The 26562-nt window shown below is 35.9% G+C and overlaps 1 protein-coding gene across 2 annotated transcripts in view; it reads left to right on the top strand.

The window, feature by feature from the left end:
* Positions 1–25871, top strand: part of rictor (rapamycin-insensitive companion of Tor) — a 68029-nt gene extending 42158 nt beyond the window's left edge. For both annotated transcript variants that reach the window (XM_069821570.1, XM_069821571.1), the window contains exons 18-29: positions 87–330; positions 2176–2523; positions 3127–3319; positions 4467–4711; positions 6778–7033; positions 10997–11115; positions 11923–12114; positions 14761–14931; positions 16213–16353; positions 19282–19414; positions 20951–21089; positions 23477–25871. In XM_069821570.1, the coding sequence (XP_069677671.1) occupies positions 87–330; positions 2176–2523; positions 3127–3319; positions 4467–4711; positions 6778–7033; positions 10997–11115; positions 11923–12114; positions 14761–14931; positions 16213–16353; positions 19282–19414; positions 20951–21089; positions 23477–25393 (4098 nt within the window). In that variant the 3' untranslated portion in view covers positions 25394–25871. The remainder of the gene's footprint in view (positions 1–86; positions 331–2175; positions 2524–3126; positions 3320–4466; positions 4712–6777; positions 7034–10996; positions 11116–11922; positions 12115–14760; positions 14932–16212; positions 16354–19281; positions 19415–20950; positions 21090–23476) is intronic.
* Positions 25872–26562: the final 691 nt, after the last annotated feature.

Below are 26562 nucleotides of genomic sequence, written 5' to 3'. Positions count from 1 at the left end.
GTTATTTTACTAATCAATGTAAGTAATGAATTAAATCAGTATTCCATTGTTTCTCTGTGTATGAAACCATTTGTCTCTTGTTCCAGTGTGTTCATAATAAGAAGTGTGGCTCTGAGCAAGAAGTTCTAGAGCTAAAAGCTGCTCTGTGGGGTTGTGGACATATTGCAACCTCTCCATTGGGTGTTGGTCTCCTTATTGAACATGGCATTGTTCAGGCAATGTTGCATCTGGTACAGACATGTTCTGTATATTCTGTCAGGGGTACAGCTTTCTATGTACTCGGCCTGGTAGCAACGACTTTCGAAGGAGCTAATCACCTAACCAAGTCAGGTTAGCTATCATTATCCACATGTTCTGTGTTGCTGCATGTAAAACTTATGTCCAACTTATCTTCATAGCAAGAATTACCTCTTGCTATAGCTGTTTACTTTCAGATTGTAGAAAGTACATTGTGGAATGTAAGATATAAATTTCAAGATTTTCGCCTAAATACACGTTTACAGCATTCCAAGTTTTAACAGTGGTGAGGTGTGAGATATTTGTATAAGTTGGCACTCTTAAACCAAATTGATCGCTTAAGAAGTGATTATTATTATTATTATTATTATTATTATTATTATTATTATTATTATTATTATTGTTATTGCTGCTATTGTTATGCATTTTTGCAAATGTAAATTGTCCTCCATGTTAGGATACATACCATTTTATTTGTAATTTAGATCAATTTTGCAGCCCTTCTTGTAGAAAACTTATTCACTGAGCTGTACAAGGGGGAGTCAAATGAAAACCGTAAATATTTTTTTCATTCAATTTATTGAAACACAAGTGTATCATTTTTTGACATAGTCTCCTTGACATTCAACACAGGTCTTCCAATGCGTAGGAAGTGCACGGATTCCTCTGAAAAAAATCTTGTGGTGGTGTGCGCAGCCACTCATGCACTGCCTAGTGCACCTCTTTATGAGAATGAAATGTCTTTCCTGCCATTGCCCCTTTGGGTGGTCCAAACATGTGGTAATTACTTCGGACGAGCTTTGGTGGGTATGGCAGATGTGGAAAAGTTTCATAGTGAAGATCATTGATGGTTGCAACTGTTGCACGAGCAATATGAGGCTGAGCATTGTCATGTTGCAAAATGACACCTGTAGTCAGACGTCCACATCACTTTGATTTGATTGCAGGCTGAAGGTGATTTTTTAACAAATCTGAATATGATGCACTGGTGATGGTGTTTTCCCTAGGTGTGTAGTGCTCCAAAATAAAGCCTCATCCATCCCAAAAGAGAGCAGCATAACCTTTCCTGCAGATGACTGATACCAGAACTTCTTAGGTTTTGGTGATGAGGAATGGCACCATTCCATGCTTGGTGGTAGTGTACCCAGGTTTCGTCTATACTCACCAGACCTCGCCCCGAGTGATTACCAAAGTTCGAGTGTGATAAGTGTATAGTTTATGCGTCTTATATTTTAAATTCTGAAAATGAGTACCACCAAAGGTACGAGATTGCGATCCTTTACTTGCAGCGAGAAACTTAAAATGATCAAAGATGCATAGCTGTAAATTTGATGTAAGTGAAAGTTGCATCAGAGACTGGAGAGTGAAGAAGGTACTATTATTAAACACCAAGGAAATGGAGAGCTTTTTGTGGTCAGAAAGCTAAATTTTCCAATGTGGAGACCAAGCTAATCGAATATATAACAGACAAATAACGGCTTGGCTATGCAATTTCGACAGGTGTGCCAACTAAAGGCCCTGACTCTGTTTCAAGATAAAAATGTATTGTTAACTGAACTGTATTTATGGTTAATTTATTGTCTTTAATTTATTGTGAACACATTTGTTGAAAGTTTTATTTTTTCTAAATATTTTTTCCTTTCAAAAGTTGGATGCGGGTGTTTGAGAAAATACAATAACCGGGAAAGTAGAGGAATTTTTTCGGTACCTCAGGAAAATAAAGAATATATGTGAAAAACGCATGAGTATGAAATATATAAAAGAGGTTTATTGTAATTTTATCACCTGTGGCACATAGTAGATGCTTCATATAATTATAACCTGCTACATGACCTGGACAGAAGAAAAGTGTAAATATAACAATTCCAAGTCCTAACTGTTTAGAAACCAGTCTGTAAGTGCACACATAGACTACTACATTTCGGTTGTTTGTTTCAGGTTGGTTGTGTGTACGCCATAATCGTCATGATCGCTGGCCCGTGATTGAAGATGATGTCGAAATGGATGATGAGCAGTCATCTGATGCAGATTTGCTGCAAAATTCTGATCTCTTTGCTGAAGCCGACAGTGTGTCCTTGTCCAGTCAAGTGCAATCAGGATGGGAGTCCAACTGTAGCTCACTTAGGCACCAAAGGTCTTCCATTGGAGGCAGTAGTCGGGATTCGAACCCTGGACGGTTCTACATACCTGGTGACGATGATGATGTAGACAGTGTGGGAAGCGGAGATGATGAGGGGCTTCACATGGACGAGACTGTCGCCTCTAGCAAGTGGAAAGTTGTGTCAGGTTGGTTGTAGTTAAACTTGCATGTTTTCCTCAGAAAAATATACCATAGAAATGCTGAGCGAGTTTGTCATTGTGAAACACACATTGTGTACATTACCATCTGAGAAGAGTTATCAGAAGTGTTGGTGCATGAGTAGGGTCTACACATAGTATCCCTTTGATATTTCTTTTAACTGCAGTGGTTATGCCTGATATCCCTTTTACTGAGGGATGCGGGAGTGGATAAAAGGGAATTCAGTATTATATGTTACAGGGCTGTCAGAAGTTGCTTCTTTGCTTGCAGGAGTTTTAGTGTTCTGAGCTTCCTGAGGATTATTACAAATTATGGAGAAGTGTTGGAATGGTAGAGCAAATGAAAATGTCCCAACCACACTTACCTAATACAATCTTTGTCCACCACAAATTGCATACGAACTCGCCCAGATTTGAATCAGGCCTTTGACGTGGAAAACTGAGGATTTAGCATTCAAATAACAATGTGATTTATTTCGTATATCTCTCTGTAAAATAGTGCATCTATCAGATATTGCTTAAAAGGCACAATGAGAAATCTGAGTGATTTCGTACTGTTTTATTTATTTACATGTATTTATTTATTTATAGGAAATGCAGTTGATAGTACAATCCAACAGCAGCGTAAATCACAGACTCTGCCTCATCCAAGACCTCCTCGAAGTTTTTCGTCTGCACCAACTACATATCGACACATTCGGAGTCTTAGTGAATGTAAACAGTCGCCTGTGCAAGGCCTATCAACAACACCACATGCTCAAGGAGACTGGATGTTGACCACAAGGTAATTGATTGTACTCCAAACAGATGTCTGGTTTTGAGTCTCGTGTTAATCTTCTCATTCAGTGCAGTAGCTGAAGCTACATTAGTAAACAGATTTTTCGTATAAGAATTTATGGATCACTCAGTACATTCACAATATCCCAGAATCACTTTATTATTCTGTATGGAAAATAAATGTGAAAATTTGTTTGGGTTGTTATATTAAAATTACTTCGTGTAATTTGTTGCAATTGTTTGCACATTGAAGCAACTGAGTAATTTTTGAAGATCAGAAGAGTCTTTAAATGAAGGATTAACTCACGATTTATGAATTTCAATGTAACTGGAGAATTTTCGAGATAAAATGTTTCAATCAAGACAGTTATTTCAGTAATCTTTTGACGTAAATTTTATGTGTAACATTCCAGGCATCTCATGGTTTTCTACACATTCCTTGTCACTCCATTCTATATATAACATTCCTTGTGGTTTTCCATGTGGTCTGTCACGCTACATTCTCTAATTGAATTCGGAATTTGCAAAAGGGACCAAGTCCGAAAAAGTAAATTTTAAGAAAACAACACAAAACCTTTTTGTATGGATCTGGATGTATAACAGTCCAAACATGTTGATACACAATTTAAATGTGTACATTGTATAAAACTTGATTCCTTTTAATGCTGAAATCCAAGAAGAGTGTATGGAGAGCCAGAAATGGGTATAAACTCAATTTGCAAAAAATGTGGACTTGGTCCTTTTTGCAAATTCCTGATTCAATTTTTTATTAAATAACAATAATTGTAAATTTCATGTTAAATAAAGTCTCTTGTAAGATGCTGAGTGATGGTTTTCCTCTAAACTTTAATAGATTTATGTTACAAGCTAAATCACTTATGACATTGGGGTTGGTGAGCGCACATATTTCCACGTAGATCTCGAAATCTATTTTATGAGCATAGCTGTACTTTTTTTAATGATAAAATAAAAACAAAGTGAACAATTTTATAGCTGCAAGAATTATTTTATTCTCAGCACTAGAAATGTAACAGCTACTGTTCCCTGATATACTCATAAATGGACGAATATCTTTCAAATGATAATCAATATTAGCTTTTTGCAATATGATATGATGGAGCAATTATACATTTCCATTCGTTTCTAATTTTTAGAACCAGAAAAGACTCAACAAAGGGTGAACAAGAAAGCAAAAGTCGTTCCAACAGCTGTACTGATTCGAGTGGTGTGAGCTCTATAGACTCAGGGCTGGGACCTGCAGCTAAACATGGAGGTCCCCATGAACAGACTCTCAGTCCTATTCCAAGCTCCACGTCGCTCAACACACTCAAATCTTCAGCTGTCACTCAGCAGAGCAAGGGCAGTCAGAACATTTACAGGAAATTGTCATCCATCCATGGTAAGTAAATTTTTATCAGAAAACAATTATAATTCACTTGTGATAATACTTATAAACTCTACCGTTAAGATCTTCTTTGTTTCATTGAACTTCCTATTTCGGGTTGGAAAGTATAATGGAAAGCATGCATTACATTGTTTAACATTTAAGTAAGTTTTGTGATACTTAATTAGGGAAAAATAGTGCATGTTTTGATCGAAATCTCTATTGTAGAAAGTAATGTATTTTAATAATCATGTTCTTTTAATGTGAAATGTTCATGCACATGACATTCAAGAAATCTGGTCACACATTCTGTTAATACAGTGATGTCACTCAAGTGTGCTATGTCATGCAAGCAGTAAGAACAGTGCTGTACTCTGATAGAAACTATTTACAATATTTGCCGATTGTGCCACAGATATAGCAATATTATATACCAAATTAAAACAAGTTTTTTTTAATACCTTTCCAGAAACTAAAAATTGTAAAAAAAAAAAAAAAGGACGTGACTTAAATCCCTATTGACCATGCACTGAAGAATTATGAAAATAAAAAAATTAATAAAAATTGTACTTTTTATGCTAATCTTTAGTCCTCCTGCGGTTTGGTGAAAAATGTAATCAGAGGCCTAGTTTTTTTTTACTGGTTATAGTATAGACTACAAGACAACTTTGGTACACCCTTACGTTTTAAATTTCGGTTTCCCCCCCCCCCCCCCCTGTATGCCCTACTCTACAACCCCTTAAATTTCTTCTGTTGAATTCTGAAACATTCTGTATATTGTTGAGTGTAATACTGAAACTGAAACCTTGTCTTCAAAATTATTATGTAAAAATAATTTAAGCATGTTCCTACCAGCCAACCATATGACCTTTTTTAGTCCCCACCTGTGGAGTAACGGTTAGCGTGTCTGACCGCAAAACCAGGTGGCCTGGGTTCGATTCCCAGTCGGGACAAGTTACCTGCTTGAGGTTTTTTCCTGGGTTTTCCCTCAACTCAATATGAGCAAATGCTGGGTAACTTTCGGTGCTGGACCCCGGCCTTATTTCACTGGCATTATCACCTTCACCTTTTTCAGACGCTAAATAACCTAAGATGTTGATGAAGCGTCGTAAAATAACCTACTAAAAAAACTATGAGGTATTTATATAATGTATCCCTGTATTTGTTTACATCAGAAATGTTAGCTGAATTGACATGTTGTACAGAATGCAAACAAATTTGACTGCCAGACTTTGTGAGGTAACAGATGGAATAAGATCAAGTACTTCGAACGATAAAATTCACATATAAAATGTTAATGTCGTTTATTGTCAGGAGAAAGTTTCAGTGATTGACTTCACAAAAGGTCAAGTGAGGAGGAAAATGGTAATGTTGGTGGAGGCCTCAGTGATATAGTGAAAGCTGTACTTACTTGTATTTGTACTAGAATATATGGAGGTGGTAGAACTGGCTTGTGCACTTCAGCCATAGGTCTATTGTGCAAAGGTGTGCTGAAGAAAAACTTGTATAGAGGTAGTCAGATTTACTGATACAGTATCCTTTTAAATGGCATCCCACTGTGCAGCTTTGTAAGACACCAGTGGTGTAGTTGATGGTAAAAATTGTGCCAATGCTCAGTGCATGCATTTAGACTGGTGAATTCCCAATTTGGACAATTTTTGTGAATTGTACAATGTTCTGTGAATAACTTACTTTTATTTCCATTGAAATTTTAATGAATATGGCATTTGTTTTGATTTTGCTATTAAATAAGAATTTAAGGTATCTGAAGTTCTTCTCCCTTCTGCATTTGATTCGTTACAATGTCTTCATGACAGCATTATCCTCAGACCTCAAACAAAAAAGTCTATTTAAGCTGTCACTGTGTCACGACTTTCATGTCCTTTAGCAACAGAACAATATATCTGGACATGGGTTTGTTACAAATTCTTTGGTTTGATCACATTACCTCACGAAGTTTGTTTTTGGAATTTTACTATAGATGTGTGTGCCTCCCTCCATTTTTCCTCTCCTTTCTTCCCTCTCTCTCTCTCTCTCTCACACATTATTTCACTAACATTGACATTTGTCATATAATGCAGGTAGTGTTACATCAGAAGGCCTTGCTTCTCCAGATACCTCCAGCTGTCGTCTAAGTCAACAAGATATCCTGGGCTATGCAACATTACGTTGTTTACACCGTTATCGTCGTCCATTATATTCTGACAGTGTCTCTCTTGCTGCGATGGAGTTGCTTGTGTTTGATGATCATGGTCATGCCTCTTCTTCTAGTCGTTCGGCATCTGCAAGTCGTGCCCTGAAAGTTCGTAGTTTAGACAGGCAGTATGCACATCCAGGGTGAGTAACCTGTTATTTCAAGCTGTCGTGTAACATTAATCAGAACATTGATTTCAATAAGTCAGAAAACTGATCTATTTATTGAAAATTATATTATGCGTACATACTTAGAAATATATGAACATTTTTGCCCTTGTTACACCATCTTCAGATAAACTTAATAAAAATAATAATACAAGCATTGTCCATTACATTTACAATTACACAATAACAGGAGTACTAATATTACACAAAATAATTCTCAAGTTAAATGAAATTGCTACTATGAAAGATCATTACTTTCATTCATATTTTTGGGTTTAAGGAAACCCAGTTTATGAAAAATTACACTTTTAAGGAATACTTATCAAGTGGATTTGAGTTTGTGATAATGAAGCCCAAAATATCAACTCAATTTTCAATAAATCAATAGTACCAGCATATTCAATAGCACATCTCAATTGATAGTAATGCAGCACCACACAGTGGTGTTATTCTTTATGGTCTTGCTTTGTGTTGCTTTCACAGAGTGGTTGCTTTGCTTGCTTTGTGCTCGCGAGTTGTGTGGATCCTGTTTCTGAATTTCTTTTGTTAGTTTATGCATCATTATAATGGTGACTAAATGGGAGAAAGTGGACAGAAAGTGAAAATAATAAGGGATGTCGATGCTAATCCTCAAATAACATTGTCGCATAATGGAAGAAAAGTATGGTTTGCCAACTACTTCATTATGAGGAATAATGAAGAAAAAATAAATATTTAATGCCGAGTTTCATTGTGGTTCGGGTTCAACCAAACTGAAAAACATTCGTGCCTCACTATTTGAAGAGTTAGGAAATATTATAAAGAAATTTATTGTACATAATTGTAGGCCTAATTAAATAATTGTAATGTTTGGTATATAACACATATTAATATTAGTTATTTTAGCCTTTCCTTCACATTTTACATAACCCCCCTTTTAAAGAAAACCCCTATTTAAGGAAAGAAAAAGTAATCCCTCAGAAATTCGTTGAAAAGTGGTTCTGCTGTAATAATAATAATAATAATAATAATAATAATATTGGATTAGTAGAAATAATAATCATCATGTATGCAATGCCCTGTGAGGGCCAAGGTCTACCAGATGACTGCTAACCTCATGTCCACATGTCTCAGCAGAAGTAAATATTCAACAGTACAGAAGTATCATATGGTTAGGAAATTGATTCCCCAGCCATTATAATTGGTTTTCTGAACCGGATCATAGTTTCCCAAAGTCATCATGCTGAGTGGACACTGGTCCCATACATTAGCCGAAATTTCACGAGAAAGTTCCTTCCCATGAGAACTCACACCAGTTCGCATTCTGTAACATGAGTCCAGTCCCATGAGAACTCACACCAGCTCGCATTCTGTAACATGAGTCCAGGGATGATGACTAGACCACAATGCTACAGTGCGGGACCATGTTGACAGTGATACTCTGAAGTGACTACTCTGCAATTCACTGCAGATGAAACTATAAACATCAGTCAATGGCTATTGCTCTGATAAGCTAATTGAAACTCGCTTTCCATATAATTCCACACTTTAAAATCACTGTTGTTAGCTATAGTTCACCTCCCATGGTGGACTGAAGCCAGTACCTACAGCAGTAAAAAGATTTCCGCTTCGGCACATTCATAGATGAGGATGTCTGGATGAATGATGCAAAGTCAAGTACCTTCCATTGGATAAAAAAAAAAAAAAACTTCTTTACTTAATAAGAATGTATATCATTCAAACCACCTACTACATACATGACCACTGACCAGTTAAACTGAACAGCATTTATCACGGATTCTCTAGATATGTCAAACGTGTACACTGGTGCTTAACCTAAGTGTTGTCATGAAGTCTTTTCACGTATCCTTACTAGGTATTAATTGGGAGGAGGGGGGACAGAAAATAGGAAAGATTGGAGATTGCTGGATTTGCAGTGAAAGACCTGCCCTTGGGCAGAACACTTATTGTACATTATGTAATTGGGGGGGGGGGTAACTTGGCAATTGACCGTCATATAAATTGCAATCATTCTTTGTATTGCCCTTGTTCTTTGCGTTTTTTTACGTATCTTCCCCTTGCTCTCATTGCATTCCCCTGGTTCTTGTCTTCTCGTTCTCCTTGTATTCCACTTGTTCTCGTTATATTCTCCTTGTTCTCCTTCATGTTGCCTTCTTGTACTCTCCTAGTTTTCACCTTTTCTCCTTGTATTCCTTTGTTGTTGTTATTATATGTTTCTTGTGCTCCTTGTATTCCTTTCATTTTTCTTGTCTTCTCTTTGTTCTTCATGTCTTCCCCTTGTTCTCGTTTTCTACTTGTTCTTTGTTTTCCCCTTGTTCTTGTTTTTCCCTTATCATCTGTCTTTCCCTGGTTCTCTTTGTTTCCCCCTTGTTCTCCTTGTCTTCCTCTTGGTCTCCTTGTCTTTCCCTGTTCTTGTCTTCCCCATGTTTTCCTTGTCTTCTTGTTTTCCTGGTCTTCCCCTTGTTTTCCTCGTCTTCCCCATTGTTTTCCTCGTCTTCCCCTTATTCTCCTTGTATTTTCCGTATTCTCTTCTTGTTCCATATAGATCTACATAAAGTTACGCAGCTTAGTAAAGCTGTGCACCAGTTATCAGGTCGCACCCCTTGTAGTTCTATGTAAAGTTAGTGGAGCATAGTAAAGCGATGCACTTTCGATTTTTGTTTTTCTTCACACAGATATTCGTGTACACACGCTGTCATTTTCTTGGTAGTATAACACCTGGTCAAGGTCATAGGAACCTGAGTCCTAAAGATAAAAGTGGCTGAATGTTACTTATCTACATTCTCCTGTCACTTCTGTGATAAGATTTTTAAGGGAAACAAAAAATGCTTGTCATTACTTCTATCTGAAGTGTACCTCATTATGGCATTTATGGTCTCCCTGGCCAAGGGTAGACAAATCAGAAATAATCATATGACATGATGATGATAAATTCTTGCCTGGTACAGTCCCTCCCCCTCCCCCCTTCCCACTCAGATCCGTGGTTTTCTTATCCTACATTTTGAAAAAAACGTTCTGACTTCTGAAGAAGAGCCAGTTTCTGAACATTTTGGACTTTTGACTACTCGTTTCCCCAACTAAAAGTGCAATAGGTAAAATTTACAACAAAAGTTATCATCCCAATCAAAGTTCACCTTCCTGCCATCATTTTTGCTGTCATTCTGTTATTATACAAAGTGAACTGTAACTAATATCATTCATTTCAGAGGGTTATTCTTTGAGATATTTCAAACGAAAAAGCTTAATACAGTTTTGCTTCCTTTTTGAGATAAACATTGTATTATATGAAACATTTCATCATGTTTTGGGAAAGCCATTGATTTAATTTCCAATATGCTCAGTCAGTGTAAGAGAGCATTGTATCATGATAATAAATTATTGAAAGAATTTTAGTTTTGTCCTTTAAACATTTAGAAATTTGATCTGAACAAATGGAACTTTTTGTTCTGCAAAGAATTTTAAAATGTTACATTTGTTCATATCAAATTTCTACACGTTTAAAGGACAAAGCTAAAATTCTTTCAATCGTGTATTATCGTAATACACTGCTCTCTTAAACTGACTGAGCATATTGGCAATTAAATGAATGGTTTTCCCAAAACACGCTATGGAATGTTCATATAAAACATTTTTTTTTCTCGAAAAGGAAGCAAAAAAGAGCAAAATTGTATTTAACTTTTTTTGTTTATAATATCTCAAAGAATAACCCCTCGAAATTAATGACATTGCTTATGGTTCACCTTGTATATAAGAACTCCATACAGCCAGTATTGGTACACTACCATATTTGTGGTGTGAACAATTTTATATGATTTAAGTATGCTAAATTCGAAATTGAATTCAACGAAGTGTGTCTGTGTTTTTTTTTTTTTTTAATTTGTATTGAAAATAATTGTGCATTAGAGTTCATGCATATCTATCTTTTTCTCTCACTTGTAGCATTGGTGAATTTGAAGCTAGCCTTCCCCCACAGCTTCTGAGTGGAGGAAGTTCCATTTCTCTCTCTGGTCGGCAGTACATTGGCAGCAGATCTAATTTAGCAGCGATCAGGCAGTCAGGTAAGGTGTCATTTGTTTCATCCTTCATTTTTCGGAATTGAACATTTAATTTGTTTTAAGTTATTTGTGTACTTCAGTTATAAATTAATTTTAATTTCACTACGGAACATGCAGTTAAATGCCAATAAGACAAAAACTATGATCAGCGGCAGAGAAGAAAAAATTCATAATATTAAAATGACCAAATTCTGGAATAAATGACACAATTTAAATATCTAGGTTCTGTAATCAATCACAATGGCAGAATAGATGAGAAAATTAATAGTAGAATTTCAGCTGCAGGAAAACTATTCTATGTAAAGTTTGAACTGAACAACATTAAAATTTTCTAAATTTGATTTTAAGTAAGAAATTACTTTTTACTAAATTTGTGTATTAATAGTAATAGGCCTAATAATAACATAATAATAATAATAATAATAATAATAATAACCAATGTTTTCACTGTGTGTAAAATATATCATTCTCCTGTCAGTTATGTCCATTGAGTTACTGATGCAAACCTTAAGAAATTGCTTTTATGTAGTAACATGGCACTTCAATTTTACAGCCATGTTAAGAAAGAGAGAAGTGACTGGAAGAGAGTAATAAATCTGCATCAGGATTTCTTTAATCATAAATGTTACTTTGTACATGTGCTTCTAATGGTTGACATCACTTAACAGAACACTCAGAATTAAAATGAATTATTTGATTCTCCTTTACAAGAAGTTGCATAAGGTTTGAAATTTCCTCCCATGCCCTCCCCACACCCTCACTGTAAGATTCGTCTTCCATGTTACACTTTTTTCTTTTTTTTTTCCCCAGGGACTGTAAATGCAAGTAGTTCAACACAGCAGTGTTACATGGGTATTTGTCTGCCACGAGAGTTGGCATTGCTATACCCAGATGAGCAAACAACAAGGATTGGAGAGATTCCTGAAAGGGACAGTCACAGAAGAGAGTCAGAGAGAAGAAGATCTACATCTTTGGGAGAGATGGAAGAGTTACAGGAGACAGGTTTGTGATACAGAATTCTAGAGATGTTTTGTACAGCAAAATTTTTTTCTCTTGAGTGTGATGAGATTGGTAATGCTTTGTGTTTTGCCACCTGAAAATGTGAGAAAATATGGGATGAGAAAGATATCCTACTTGTTGAGGTTGTTAGAAATGGCTAAATATGACTGACCAACAGTTGCCAGGCGAGTACTAGGGTTGCGGAACTTTAGTAGGATCTTTATTCTTTTGCCCATACATCTCTGCATTCTTCTGGCAATCATTGGTCATTCAGTCGGATTTATCTGTTTGTAACGATCCTAATGAATAGGATACTCTTTTCACTCTATTTTTTGTTCATCTAAAGACAAAAATGGAACCAATCTTCGAAGCATTGTAAATTACTTTATATTCATTACCAGCAATGAAAAAGTGCAGCTGGCACCTCTTGTAAATTATACGTGAATTTCAAGACAAGAAATAAATAACATTAACTTACCTTGAAAATGCTGTTTGCTTCCAGCATCATCATCTTTATTAACAGGTTATTGATGAACTGGCATCATCCTGACATTTAGCATGCTCTTAATGCTACAATAAAACCTTGTTTTATGCTAAACATTTTCATTGTATTGAGTATTGAAGCTGTCCACTGCTGTGGAGTAACAGCATGTCTGATTATGCCCGGATTCAAATTCTGGTAGGGGTTTTTCCGTGGTTTTTCTCCTTCAACCAATTGAAACAGAATTGCTTTCAGCTTAGAAGTGTTCATAAAATGATTGTATTGTTTGCTTGAAATAATCACACTTGTATCATCTTCAAATAAAATTACATGGGATAAATTGTTTATGGTCAAGGCAAATCATTAATATAAACTAGAAATAACAATGGACCTAAAATTGTGCCATGGGAAACTCCATGTTTAATATTTCTAATTTGTGAATAAGTAACTGTTTTGTGACTATTTTTGGTACATTTATTTCTACTTTTTGTTTTCTATTTGATAAGTAAGGTGTGAACCAACCCAACGTCTCATCTTTAATACCATAAAACTTCAATTTTTTTACTAATATATTGTGGTCTACACCATCAAATGCTTTAGCCAAGTCACAAAAATCCCACTGACATGTAATTTCGAATTTAAAGAATTTATTACTTCATCAATCTAAAAGCAGCATTCTGTGTCGATTTTCGTTTTCTAAATCCAAACTGTTCTAGAACTAATATATCGTTGGGACTCCAGATAATGATATAATCTATTATACATAACTTTCTCAAACACTTTTGAGAATGTTGTTAATAATGATATGGGTCTATAATTAACAGTAGTACAATTATCTCCTTTTTTTGTATATGGTTTTTACTATTGAATATTTGAGTCTTTCTGGAAAAATACCACATTGCATTGACAAATTGCATAAATAGCTTAATGGAGGGGATATTATTTCAGAACAAGCTTTCAGAACTTTACTTGGGTTTTCATCATATCCAGAGGAATATTTCGTTTTTACTTGTTTTCTCACATGCATGATTTCTGCTGCAGTAGTGGGAATAAATTTGAGACCTAGAAATTCAGTGTTAAATGCATCAGTTAGGTAACCAATTGCAGCATCTTCTGCACAATCTTGAATGTTTAAGTTCTGAATAATATTTATATAGAAGTCGTTTAAATGATTTGCAATTGATTTTGGATAATCTATTTTACAATCATTGATTTTAATGCAAGTAATATTTTCATTCTTTGAATATTGATTAGTTTCATTTTTAATAATATTCCACATAGTTTTAATCTCATTATTTGAATTTTGTATTTCTTCATTCAGATACATTCTCTTTGCATTTTTTATAACAAAATTTTACAGTAATTTTTATAGTACTTAAGAACATGAGTATCATCACTATTCCTACTCATTAACACATATTTTAATTCCCTGCGTTATCCACATGTTTTTCACCACCTTGACTGGAAAACATTAATTGAAATCGTAAATGTAGTGAAAAATGCATTAAATTTACTTTTAATATCAATGGTACCGGTACTATATACATGTTCCCAATATTCATTTTGTAGACATGCATTTAAATGATGAAGAGATTCAGCATTTACCCATATAATCCTTTAAACACAACTACGAAACATTGTGGTAGTTCACAGACTCCTCACATGTCGCCACCAAAACAGTAATACCTGCTGTGATATATCATATATATTAAAACAAAACCAGTGCCAGTTGCCCTTTGCAGATACTGCTATTGATGCTGACACTAATACATGCAGCTTAGATTCAAGTACACTCTAAAATCTTGTATAATTTATTTTTTACAGGCTGAATAGTATTGGGAGGAAGAGTAAGGACATATCTTTTACTTTCGATTTATTTTCATCAAAAAAATGTCTAAACAATATTAATGTGTGACATGGATGTGACAACCTCACCTTGTCAATCACTTCAAGAAGTGTGGAGTGTACTTGATTTGGGCCTGCAGAATCAGGTTATGAGACATTCTGGGCTACAAGCTGGATTATGAAAAGATAAAATTTGTGATGCAAACTTTTTGTTAATGATGCATAAATTACACGTACAGAATAAATCTAAAATAATGATAATGTGAAATATTGTTAATTGCAGGAGTCTTTATAAATTATGTATTTTTCTTTCCATGAAATAGAAGACATTGATATCAGTTCAAGCTCAGACTCTGAAGACCTCGAGAGTCAGATGAAGACACATCACAATGCTTCTGCTTCAGACTATCGTCACAGTTCTGCTAACTGCCTGGCATGCTGTCGACTGAGGGATAGGAAGATCTCAGCCAGTTCATATCATCGCTACAGGACAGGTAAAATTGATGTCTGAATTTTTAAATGAATGATAGGGAGGCAATCTTGCCGGGCTATTTATTAATGAGATACGAGTACTAACATTGTTTCTTTAAATGACACTATGTTTTTGTTATTCAGCATTTCAATTAACCTCGTCAAGACCTGTCCAGAAATGTATCACAGTGGGTCATATTGTTGATCATTGACATTAAACACGATCACTCAATCAATCAATCAGTCAATCTTCTTAATGTATCCAGCTGTTTGCTGACAACATAAAGTCTACTATAGTCCACTGTGGTTTTCAGTTCTTGTTTTTCATGAGAAATGGGGGATATTTTGATAGGTGTTCATTATAGATGCATGTTGCTAGTAGCCAGAGTTGGGGTGTAGTCAATATATACTGCAGGGCTGTGTCTTCTGCAATTAGTACTGATGATTTTAATTTACTTGTCTGTGGTGTAATAATCATGATGAAGATCTGGAACACATTCTTCTATACTGCCCATCTATAAACCACAATAAACACGATGTTGCTATCTGTAATTCAACATTTGTAGCTCATAAAACATTAAATTTCTCAGTTTACACGTTATAGAATAAAAAATACTGTAGTATAGATTGTACCAAGACTTTGTAATGAATCTTGAACACATGCCAGTTTAACACTTCGACCTAGTCTTCAGTTGTCTAGAAGTTACCTTGCTTGACATGTGATCTGAGATTCACAGGTTCAAGCCTAGCAGAGGGTGAATAAAAATTCCATTTTTTTTTTTTTTTGTAAGAATAATTATATTTCATATCGAGGGCATCATAAAAGAAGGGAATATCGACAACTGCAAAGTTATTGAAATATTTTAATGGAACTTGTTTGTGTTTGAAAACAATCATTTGAGAATTACAATGGCATGAGGAAGAATCGAACACAGTACCCTGTTAAGTAGATAAGAATAGGAAAAATTATTCTACATTTAAATGACTCATGCAAGCTTGTAGTTTTGTTAATATGCCCTTCTGGCATGATGCCCTCGATATGTATCATTTTAGTTAAATTAAATCTTAAACAAAGTTCATCCAGATGAACATCATGCCCAAAACCACTTTTACAATATGAAGAATGCTGAAAACATTGTATATCCATGAATATATCGACATCAGTTGTTTGCAGTATTACAGTATTTCCTATTATACTTCATAAAATGAGAAAAAGCCCACATCTTTTATTTAGATTTATAGAATGACTCCTCAGTTGATTACACAAATTTACGTACTAATATGAAATAATGTTCCCCCTCCAGATACAGAAAGCAGTTACGGAGGTGGTGAATCTCCAGTCTTAGTGCCAAGACGTCGCAAATCACATAGTGCCAGTAGTTGCTTACTGGGCCTCACTCCAGGTGGCAGTGTTGAGAGCGGAAATAGTACAAGTCTGGATATGGGTATGTAATGTGAAGACCATTCTCAGTGTCATTCTATCCATAAAAAGATCAGATTTGTATTCTACTCATGCAAGAGCTGTCAATTTAAGGTTTAAAACAGAATGAAGTTTAGGATTACATACCCACCTTTTGGGTTTAAGACCAACTAGAGTTAATATACTAGGGCATTCGAAAAGTAATGGCAGCATAGTTACTGTTTCACACTAAATTGATTTAGGTTACGTATAACATTACATACTTCAAATATAGTCTCCTGCCATGTCAGCAATACGTTGGCAAATTTTTGGAAGACTGCTGACTCTCTGCAGCAGTATTTCTGGATCTCTCTCTCACTGATCAATCTAAAGCTTTTCGGATGTCAACTCTTGATTGAAAGCGAATGTCTCACTCCCACCCAACTTGCAGTAGTTCAGTATGGTAGAACTTCTCTCTCACAGGCTTCTTGTAATGCTCTAAAACACTGAGTTGCACGTTTTTGTCTTACAACTTGGATTTTTATGAAGCACCTTTGTTCGTACATTTAGGGCTGTATTGTTGACTATAAATCAGAAACAGCCACTGTATTTACAAAATATGGCTACTTCGAGACTTTCAATATTGCAAATTTATGAAACAATTGCTGCTCTATTACGTAGTACAAGATTTCAGTGGTCATCAGTAGGAACACTGATTTACAGCATTGTTGCCATTACTAATCGAATGTCCCAGTAATATAATATAAACTGTATTTATTAACAGATTAATATTCATTTGCCAATAATGTCGTATTTGTAGTAAAAATTAATCAGATTTGAATCTAAAGATGAGTACAGACTTAAGTGCACATGTGACGAGAACACACTCGCTTCATGCATGTTTAGAACTTTTGTGGCAACTCTTTAGTGCTTTGCATGCATTTCTTCCCACTATACTCTGGTCAGCTGTGTTAAAAAATATCTGAGAAACTAGTCATAACGAGTGTTACATTTATAGTGCACTGTGAGTAATTTATTAATAGAGAATGTAATTTTTCATTGAGTTTGAAGTAGGATTTTCAGACGGGAAGTCTACACCTGTGGAATAACGGTCAGCGCGTCTGGCCGCGAAACCAGGTGGCCCGGGTTCCAATCCCGGTCGGGGCAAGTTACCTGGTTGAGGTTTTTTCCGGGGTTTTCCCTCAACCCAATACGAGCAAATGCTGGGTAACTTTCGGTGCTGGACCCCGGACTCATTTCACCGGCATTATCACCTTCATTTCATTCAGACGCTAAATAACCTAGATGTTGATACAGCATCGTAAAATAACCCAATAATAAAAAAAAAAATAAATAAATCAAACGGGAAAATTGGCATTTTTAAATTGAATTTTCGGCATTTTCAAAATACACAGCCTCATAATAGCACAATAAATATTCTAGTTTTCAAAATACATTTCAGAAAAAAATATTGATATTTTCTGTTGACAAATGGTGGTGTTTATCACACAAAACGTTATTGTATGATGAGAATAAGCTTTCACAGTTTGCATTTGCACATGGCATATAGGAACAAAGGATGCATTCAGTGGGCTGATAGTGCTTACGATACAACTCTTGCTACATACACACAAACTATAATCGGATATGACATCAGGATTATGTTCATACCAAATATTTGAACGAAGATGGAGTCAGTACTATCGAATGTGCATACCACAGATATTCACATTATCTATATTTCGACTACTGATTTTACTATAAAAAATTAAAAGATCGGAAATTCGCATACACTTTTCGCTAATTGCTTAAAAAATCGCGTTTTCTAGCAAAGACATGGGAAATTTCCTGCATGATACAGATTTTGTGATGTTTCGTTGATTCAAATCAGACATAAAAGTATTGAAGGATATACATTTACTGTAATTAGGTGTTGTGAAATATTTTCCTCAAAAATCGCGAAATATTCCATTTCCTATTTATTAAAGAAGAAAGAAAGATATTATTGAGTGACAAAACTTTACAAATAGCAAAAGTGCTATGATAGCTGCAGTTTGTTGAAACATGGTGCTTGAAGAGAGTTCAGGATATTCAGAAACTTTGCGGATCGTCTCAAGATTTCGAGTTTCTTACTCAGTCAGTTGGACCTAAAATAATGAAGAAAAACACTTCAGAGAAGTTATACCCCAGATCACATTCTGTATATAACAGATTGCTCAGCCCTATGTTAAAATCGGTAGCACTTTGAAGAGGACAGCGGCCAGGATCACCACCTGTCCGCCAAAAACGAACATGAGATGGCAGTACAGTCGTTCATGAAATTCAAATGGGAGTTATGATGTGACTCCTTATGTAACAACTAGATGGCAGCATAGTAAACCTGACACAAATTGTTACCGTCAAAGCCTGTAAGATGGAGCAATCTGGGTATATATGATCTAGGGTTATACCCATTCAAGTATGGTTACTTTTCTGGCCATGGAAGAAACCAAGTAAACTGGTAATTTTCTTCTGACGTTGTTCAGCTCGAGGTTTAAATTTTCAGCTATAAATTCCCAAGCTTCCACCTTATTAGTTTTGTAGTAAAGTTAAGGGTTTAGATCCCATAATATCGACTGCTTTTCATATTGGTTGATGAGATAAACAATTGGTTGATGAGATAAACACATTTAATTTGCCCATTCCACTTTAGCAAAAATGCTAAGTTGAGCGCACATGCACAATAGTTTCCTTTGAGAGGTGACACAAAACTGACTGAAAATGGCTCAGGTCATTTGTGCTAAGAAGCACTCATGCAAGCATTGTGGTATATACTTTAGCAATCACCACATGTGCTCGCAAGTCTGTACCTTTGTATTAGTAATAGTGTAATCTGTCCATGTGATGGCAATTCACAAATATACCACTAAACCGTAGATTTACCAGAAATAAAATAAATGTATATGATAGAAGTGTGTGATGATCTGTTAATCAGGTTCTTGCCAGCAGCGAATACCTGAAGAAGCAGGAACTCCAAGTAAAGCTCTAATCAGGCGGGAAATTCTGAAGCATGTGGTGCGCATGAGCAATCCAGTTTGGATTAAACTTTCCAAACAAACACTTCTGCAGTGAGTATTACATCTAGCTTAGCATTTGATTGCTTTCCAGGTAAGAGAAAGTATGTATTTGGTAGGTATTGTGAACAATAGAAAACACATTAAAATGTGTTTATATATCGACTTTATTAAATACCGGGTGGACGAGACGAAATGCCACCGCTTAACTGAAAGTCTAGCAGCCTCCGCATGCTATAGGAGTGGCCTTCCTACCGTCAAAGCGCGATAGTAATATGCAGTACGATAAAAACAAAAAAAACTTACCACCAAAGCGATAGTAACATGCAGTACGATAGAAACATAAAAGCTTACCTCATTCTTGGACTGACTGAAGATACCAATTACAAAAATGAATCCTAGCTGCGTCATCAGGCGCCAAAGGCTGGTGCACTCCATGGGTTTTGTATGGTTTTAACTTGAATAGTTTAGTGGCGAGTTGAACAGATGTTTTAGACACTCCTACTTGTTGTGCTTTGCTCTAACCGAAAATCTATTTCATGCAATTTCTCCTCTTTTAATACACGTTTATTCACACGAGGCTTCTTATTTTGGACGGATCCTGTCTCTTTGAACTTTATTATTAGTTGGTATATTGTTTTATCCAGCACAGGGGAATCAGGAAATTGACGATGGAACTTATGGCGACACCTTCTCCACAAAGACTTACATACTTGGCACTCAGCACAAAACTGAAAACTGCTTTCTGCAATATTTTGTTGCACGGGATATGGTAGTCTGAGAATATTCCCTTGATTGTTGCACAAGTCTGAGTAAATTGGCGGACTCATTATTACTGCACATAAGAACGGTAAAAAAGGTATGAATTATTGCTAGATTTCTGTTAATCATTCAATTAGACCTTGCGAACTAATTCATATGTATTATGTACTTCGCGTGGGATCTAGTCCGAGAATAACAGGGCCATAAACCCGGGAGCAGGTAGTGAGATTCCGGCGACTAGTTTTCTGTAGCTTTGGTGGCGTTTCGTCTTGTCCTCCCGGTATTAAATAAAATCATCTTTTTATAGAAAATGATCGAAATTCTATTTTCTGCAACTAGAATTAGCCGCGAAACGATAATAATTAAGCATTCCGTTCTTAGCAAAGATAATCACAGTTATAGCATCTCTGGATTTAGTACATAACAATCTGCAAAAGCGTTCCAACAGCGTCCAGTCCAGTTTCAATCGCATAGCAGATGCTCAACTAGCGCATATGCATAAGATGGTACAGGTATCGTACATGAACTGATCCATGAACCACTTATTGGAACGAACCTATGGCTTATCCACATACCATTGTTTAACACACATATTTGTAACTTTTATTAGTAAGACTGTAATATATTTTATTTCTAATTTCCCATCCAGTAGCTCAGAGATTTCTCTTCCGTTACATTTCCAGTCAATTGCACATGCATATTAATTGGCTAAGTATATTCACAAGTGAGTTGTTCTCATGTGCATATTTTTATTATGTTGAGGTTTTTACAGATATTCAATTTGTTTTATTGTTATGGTGAGAGTTGTTGTGTATTGTCTTCCACCAGGTTGAAGCAGAAGTATCCATCGGTGTTCCAGGATGTGTGCCTTTATTCAGAAGTTTCCCATCGTATGGGTTCAGCAACTTACAGACTCACTGCAAGAAGATTTTTGCAGGAACTCTTCTTGGATTTACAATTTGATGCTGTGAGTAATTTTGCATATTATTTATGATTTTTATACGAGTTTACAGGTATGCTGAAGATAATGAAGTGCAATGGAAATTAGCAACTTTATACAAGGAGATGATGGACTTGGCAAAGCAAGTGACATTATATCTGCCAGGTGTGTAACATTGGTACTGGGAAAGCCTTTAGAGGAATGAGTGTTTTATTGCCAATTTCTTTAAAGTGATTTCTGTGTTTAAATTAAAACTTTTCTCTATGTTCTACATCTTTAAATATAGACTTTTCCCATGCTTTACATATTTAAATAAGTATTTTTTCCACGACTTACATATTTAAATAAGGCTTTTTTTTCTACTAATTACTATCGACTTTTATGTATTTTATTCACCGTTTTAATTATTTTTGACAATAAAATTACTTGGAAAAGCCATATAAACTACATTAGTGATAAAGGACGTAGACTTTCTCTCTCTTGTAAAGATTGGCCGGAAAAAATGTATCGCGAATTTTGCTCGTTTTTCCCATCTTTTAAGAATTTGACAATTTTATTTTTCTCTCATCTTGCATTAAGAAACTGGACACTGGTTCAACTATTTGCAATAGGTAGAGATACCCGATTTACACAATGATTTTTTCACGAATTTCTGCTAATTGAGTCAAAGAGTTAACATTTTTTTTAGCTATGAACAAGATCCATTCTGTAGACACGTTTCATGATCGCAATATTGTATAATGTGATGCTCACAGAATCAGATGCGGCACGACAGTTGTGAACAGACACGAGGAGACACGGAGAGACAACATCAAATGACTGCTTGAAGTTTGTCGTGAGGAGACAGTCTGATAGCTGCAGTGTACTGCACATGCGTTAGTAGTGACTATGATTGCACGCTTTACTATCTATGAATACTATTGTTGTGTAGTGCACATTATTCACAATGGAGCTTGTTGCGGATAAATTAGTTGTTTTAGTACAGGAAAAATATGTTCTGTACAATCTTTGAAATAATATCACGACAATAATGTGGTTTCTAAAATATGTGAGAAATTACAAATGAGATGAAAGCACCACGTGAATAATAATAATAATAATAATAATAATAATAATAATAATAATAATAATAATAATTTGTAGTAAGCCTAATTCTCTGCTCTATACAATCACTCATTATTGATTTAATATAGTTTTCTTTATTGTGAGTCCTGAAGTAGTCATAAACATATAAAATGACGTTTGTGCAGTACATTAATAGTATTTCATTTTAAGACTGTTTCAATTGTATAAATTTTTAGGCGTATTAAGCATCCTTAGGAAATAATAACCAAATACAATAGAAATTTTCATATAGATAGTCCTCTTTCATTGACGCCATTTTCTAGCCTAGGCCAGTTTTCCAAACCCACACAGCCAGCAAATCAGTTGTCGTGAGCAGACAGTTTTAAGCTGTCGCTAGGTGTTGTAAAGCAAAATGTAGCGTTTCGCTTTAGCGTCACGTCTGATTCTGTGTGCACCCGGCCTAAGAGTACGCACTTAAATTATTTGCTTGCCAGCATTAAAGTTGAGTGATAAAGTAAAAACTTTTTATGTCAGTGAACTTCTTGAACACTGTTTATTTAAACATAAAACACAAATCAGTTACACAAGAAATGCTGCTGTCCTTCAAGTGTATGCTCACACTCTTGAGAGATTCAGCTCTATGTCCTCTTTGAGGCCTGGTTGTAGTGACAAAAATTTCAATAGTTTGAAGTAGCATGCAATAACTTATTTCCCACTTTGTGTGAACTTCCAGGTTAGTGGAAGAACGTTTTCCATCTGCACATTTTAAAATTATTTCCTGACAAAGAAACTAATTACAAAATTAGTATTAAAAACTGTAACTTATGAATAACTAAATAATCCTCAGCAATAAAAAGTCTCTTTTATATCAAGACATTGCTTATGAAGATAACTTCTTACAAGTTACACTTCAGTTCATTGCATTGCAGCCAACATAGAAAATTAAAGCAGCATACTCTAGTATGACTGCGTGCTCTTTGGATAACTACCCCTATGCCAGTAAACGTCTGAAAATATAAATGAACATTTGCTGTCATGTAGTAAACCAAGAAATATTAATTCCAGTCGCATGATTGCTGCAAAATAAATTTTTGTTTATACTTAGTGCCAGACCCATCTTAACTTGCATAGGAACTGTGGGAGTCTAGTTATCTTGTGTTTATCCTGTGTTATCTTATTATCAGCCTTGTCTTGATCTTAGGATATACAGCACGAGATGCATAAAGGAAACTCGCTTATAACACAGCCGTGGACAATAAAATGCTGCTTAGGAGTAAGGTTATATCACTTTTAGAAATGTGTTTATGATAATTTTTTTTATAAGTCTGTGTGTTTCTTCTGTTGTATAGCTTTATGAAGAACCGACGTCCATTCTGCAGATCCAACAGTCTGTGGCAGAGAGTGTTACCAGCACAGTAGTGGCATCACCACAGAGTGCTGGTCAGAGTTCAGCATCTTCGATGTCTCTGAACATACCCACCATATCAGCTAACCAAGACACTGCAGAAGGGCCTTCCTCACAGAGTGTGGGTAATCTTCACAGCAGTGTGACACAAGCAGAAGAGCCTTCAAACAACAGCATTTGCACTGCAGAAGTCACCCGTGACATGAACCCTGTTCCTGGCAACGAGAAAACAGTTTCGTCAGAAAATGTGACTGCTAAGTTTAATATAACTACAACAAAATCTGTTGCTTTGGACATACCTTCTACATCAGCTGCAGGAAAAGCGATGGTACTACAGGGTGGATACACAGTTAGATCTCCTCCTTTAGAAGTTGTAAAAGAAGAATCTGTGGTGTCAGCCTCACATCTGGACACAGCATCTGTTACAGAGACTAGTGAAGATCCTGAGAGATCTTTCTCAGTTGATTCAGATCAATTTCCTGTTGATAGTGAGTCACTAAGTGCTGATATCAGAATGTCAGAACCTGTTGTTAGTGCTGTGAATGAAGCCCTGATTTCAGTAGCACAGAATGTTGTTGCTGTCCATAACACTTCATTGGTGTACTCACCAGCTTGTGCTTCTGCCACACAATTGAGTGATGCAAGTACTGCAGGACCCTTAAACTGTAGTGAATTAGGTACTAAGAATAGCGTTACTAGAGATGTCGATTCTCAGTTCACTAAAAAATCACCTCCTTCCTCTCTCGTTTCCTCGCAGTTTAAAATTACGAACTGTCAAAGATCTATTATTTCTCAACCTGTAACACTAGAAGATAATGTTATACCAAAAACTGTAGAAAAGGTTGGCAGCTACGATCTACTAGTCAGTAAATGTCAGAAATTGGATGACCATCCAATATCAAGTGTACCAACTTCTAATGCTAACTGCAAGTTTACAATTCCTCAGAATAATGATAATAGTGGTACTAGTGTAGTTTCTAGTGTGAACAATCCAGTGCCTGAAAGTGGAGTAAGTAATAGAACTTCTGCTACAGTGAAAGACAGAAACAGTGTTTCACAGAGACAGTTGGTGCCAGAAGGCATCAATAACAGAAGCCAAAGTAAGCAGCATGAAGGTGAAATAGTTACTAACTTTCTGCAGGCTGGAAAGATTAGTGAACACAAAGTTTCACAGGCTGCATCTTGCCCAAATACTCATGTGACAGAGACTAATGTATCTGTCGTTAAATCACAAGGATCAGTATTAAATGAAACTGTCACAGCATTGCAGTTTGAAGAGCTGTCAGGGTGTGCTGACGTGTTGTCTGAAGGTATGAAAGTAGAGCTGACGCCAGAAGCACCAAATAAAAATCAGCCATCATCAAGCAGTAATGGTGTTAACAGTGTCATCCAGCAGGGTGATTCTAATGACAATTCCGTTTTGAAAGGTGCCTCTTCCCCTGTTAGCAGTGGTGGTGCTAGGGCACCACAGAAACAGATGTATGGTAGGAAAGCTCAAGAATTGAGTATAAGCAAAGATAACTTTTTACTGGTAACCCAATCTTCCATTTCAGTTAAAGACGAGGCAAGGATTACCTCTCCAATAGATGTAATGAGATATTCAAGTCCTGATAGTAAGGACTCAAAAAGTCGTGTTCCTACAAAAACTGTTGTGACAGGTACTAGGCAAAGAAAACTGGCCACAACGTGTCCGCCAAACATATCATCACTAGCTAAAACTGGTTCTAAGACTGGTTCTTCGGCAGTTCCTACTAGTGCAGATGGCAAGAAGTTGTCATGTAATGATAGTTCTTGGAAATCTGGTAGTCCAGATCCTGTGAAAGGAGAAGCTTTAAAAGTGAAAGCAAAAGCGAAGAAATGATTGTCACATTTGTGTTAGTCGTTTGAATGGATATGTGATTTTATGTCTGATGCCTGAAGTGTAAATATGTGTTGAGTGTATTTTATATCATGTGACCTGTGAGTGAATCACCTCTTGGTCACATAATGTTGTCAAGTTCCAGGACAATTATTGTTAGATTTTCTCTTCTGACCTTTCCCCTCCCTTATCCCTCACAAGTTTTTATCAAGTTAAAATAATGGACCATTCTCAGTGGAACGTTATTCATTAACTTCAACCTGTGATTTAAAGGTAACCAAAACATGAGCATGGTTAACTTAAGTTATATGTATATCAAGCATTCCTTTCTGCTAGTGGCTTATTGCTTGGTAGAACGGATTATTTGAGATTTATTGCATGTACTGTTTACTCTGTTGTTATACCTTCCTTGACTTGGAACTTATTGAACTGCACAGACTTTATTTATAAATAAATACTAACCTGTAAGGTTCTCATCATATATTGGACGACTTTCTTATTCATGCAGACCCTCTCATTTGCCAATTTTCTTGTGTTGCTATAGCAGTTAACGTCATATTTTGCTTTGTATCTCGTGTAAGTAGGCCTCTTTGATCTAGGATACAAAGTTCGTGGATTCAAATACCAGTACTGGCGAAGCTAATTATATCTCTTTATAACTTCTTTTTACAATTCCCTTGGTTATTACTATTAAATACGAGAAAAATTCGTACCGGCACCGGGAATCGAACCCAGGACCTCTCAGCTCTGCGCGCTGAGCACTCTTACCAACTGAGCCATGCCAGGACACAATCCACTGCGCCGGCCAAACCTTGCTCATAATGCTTTTACGGCCTTACTACCTGCATTTGAGACGATACACGTCATATATGCAGGAGCTCATATTTAAATGACTTTATGGCCATATTCAACATCAGTTCATGACAACTGCTGACAGTTAATAGATCAAATATTCCTTGGTTACATATAGGTTTTTAAGTAGAACTACAGAAATCCACTTGCTGCAGATACATGCTCGAAGTAGAAAAATAACTTATAGGCCTAATGTATACATTTTTTTTTTTAATTGTCTGCAGAGTGTAGAGAAAGTGCAGATTTTTCAAACACACGAATACTAACTATTGAGGTGTATGGTGTAGGTTCTTTATACAGTACATACACTCAACACCTTG

This window comes from Periplaneta americana, chromosome 3 (genome assembly GCF_040183065.1).
Source record: "Periplaneta americana isolate PAMFEO1 chromosome 3, P.americana_PAMFEO1_priV1, whole genome shotgun sequence".
NCBI classification, from domain to species: Eukaryota; Metazoa; Arthropoda; class Insecta; order Blattodea; family Blattidae; genus Periplaneta; species Periplaneta americana.
This window is presented reverse-complemented; position numbering and strand designations above follow the sequence as displayed.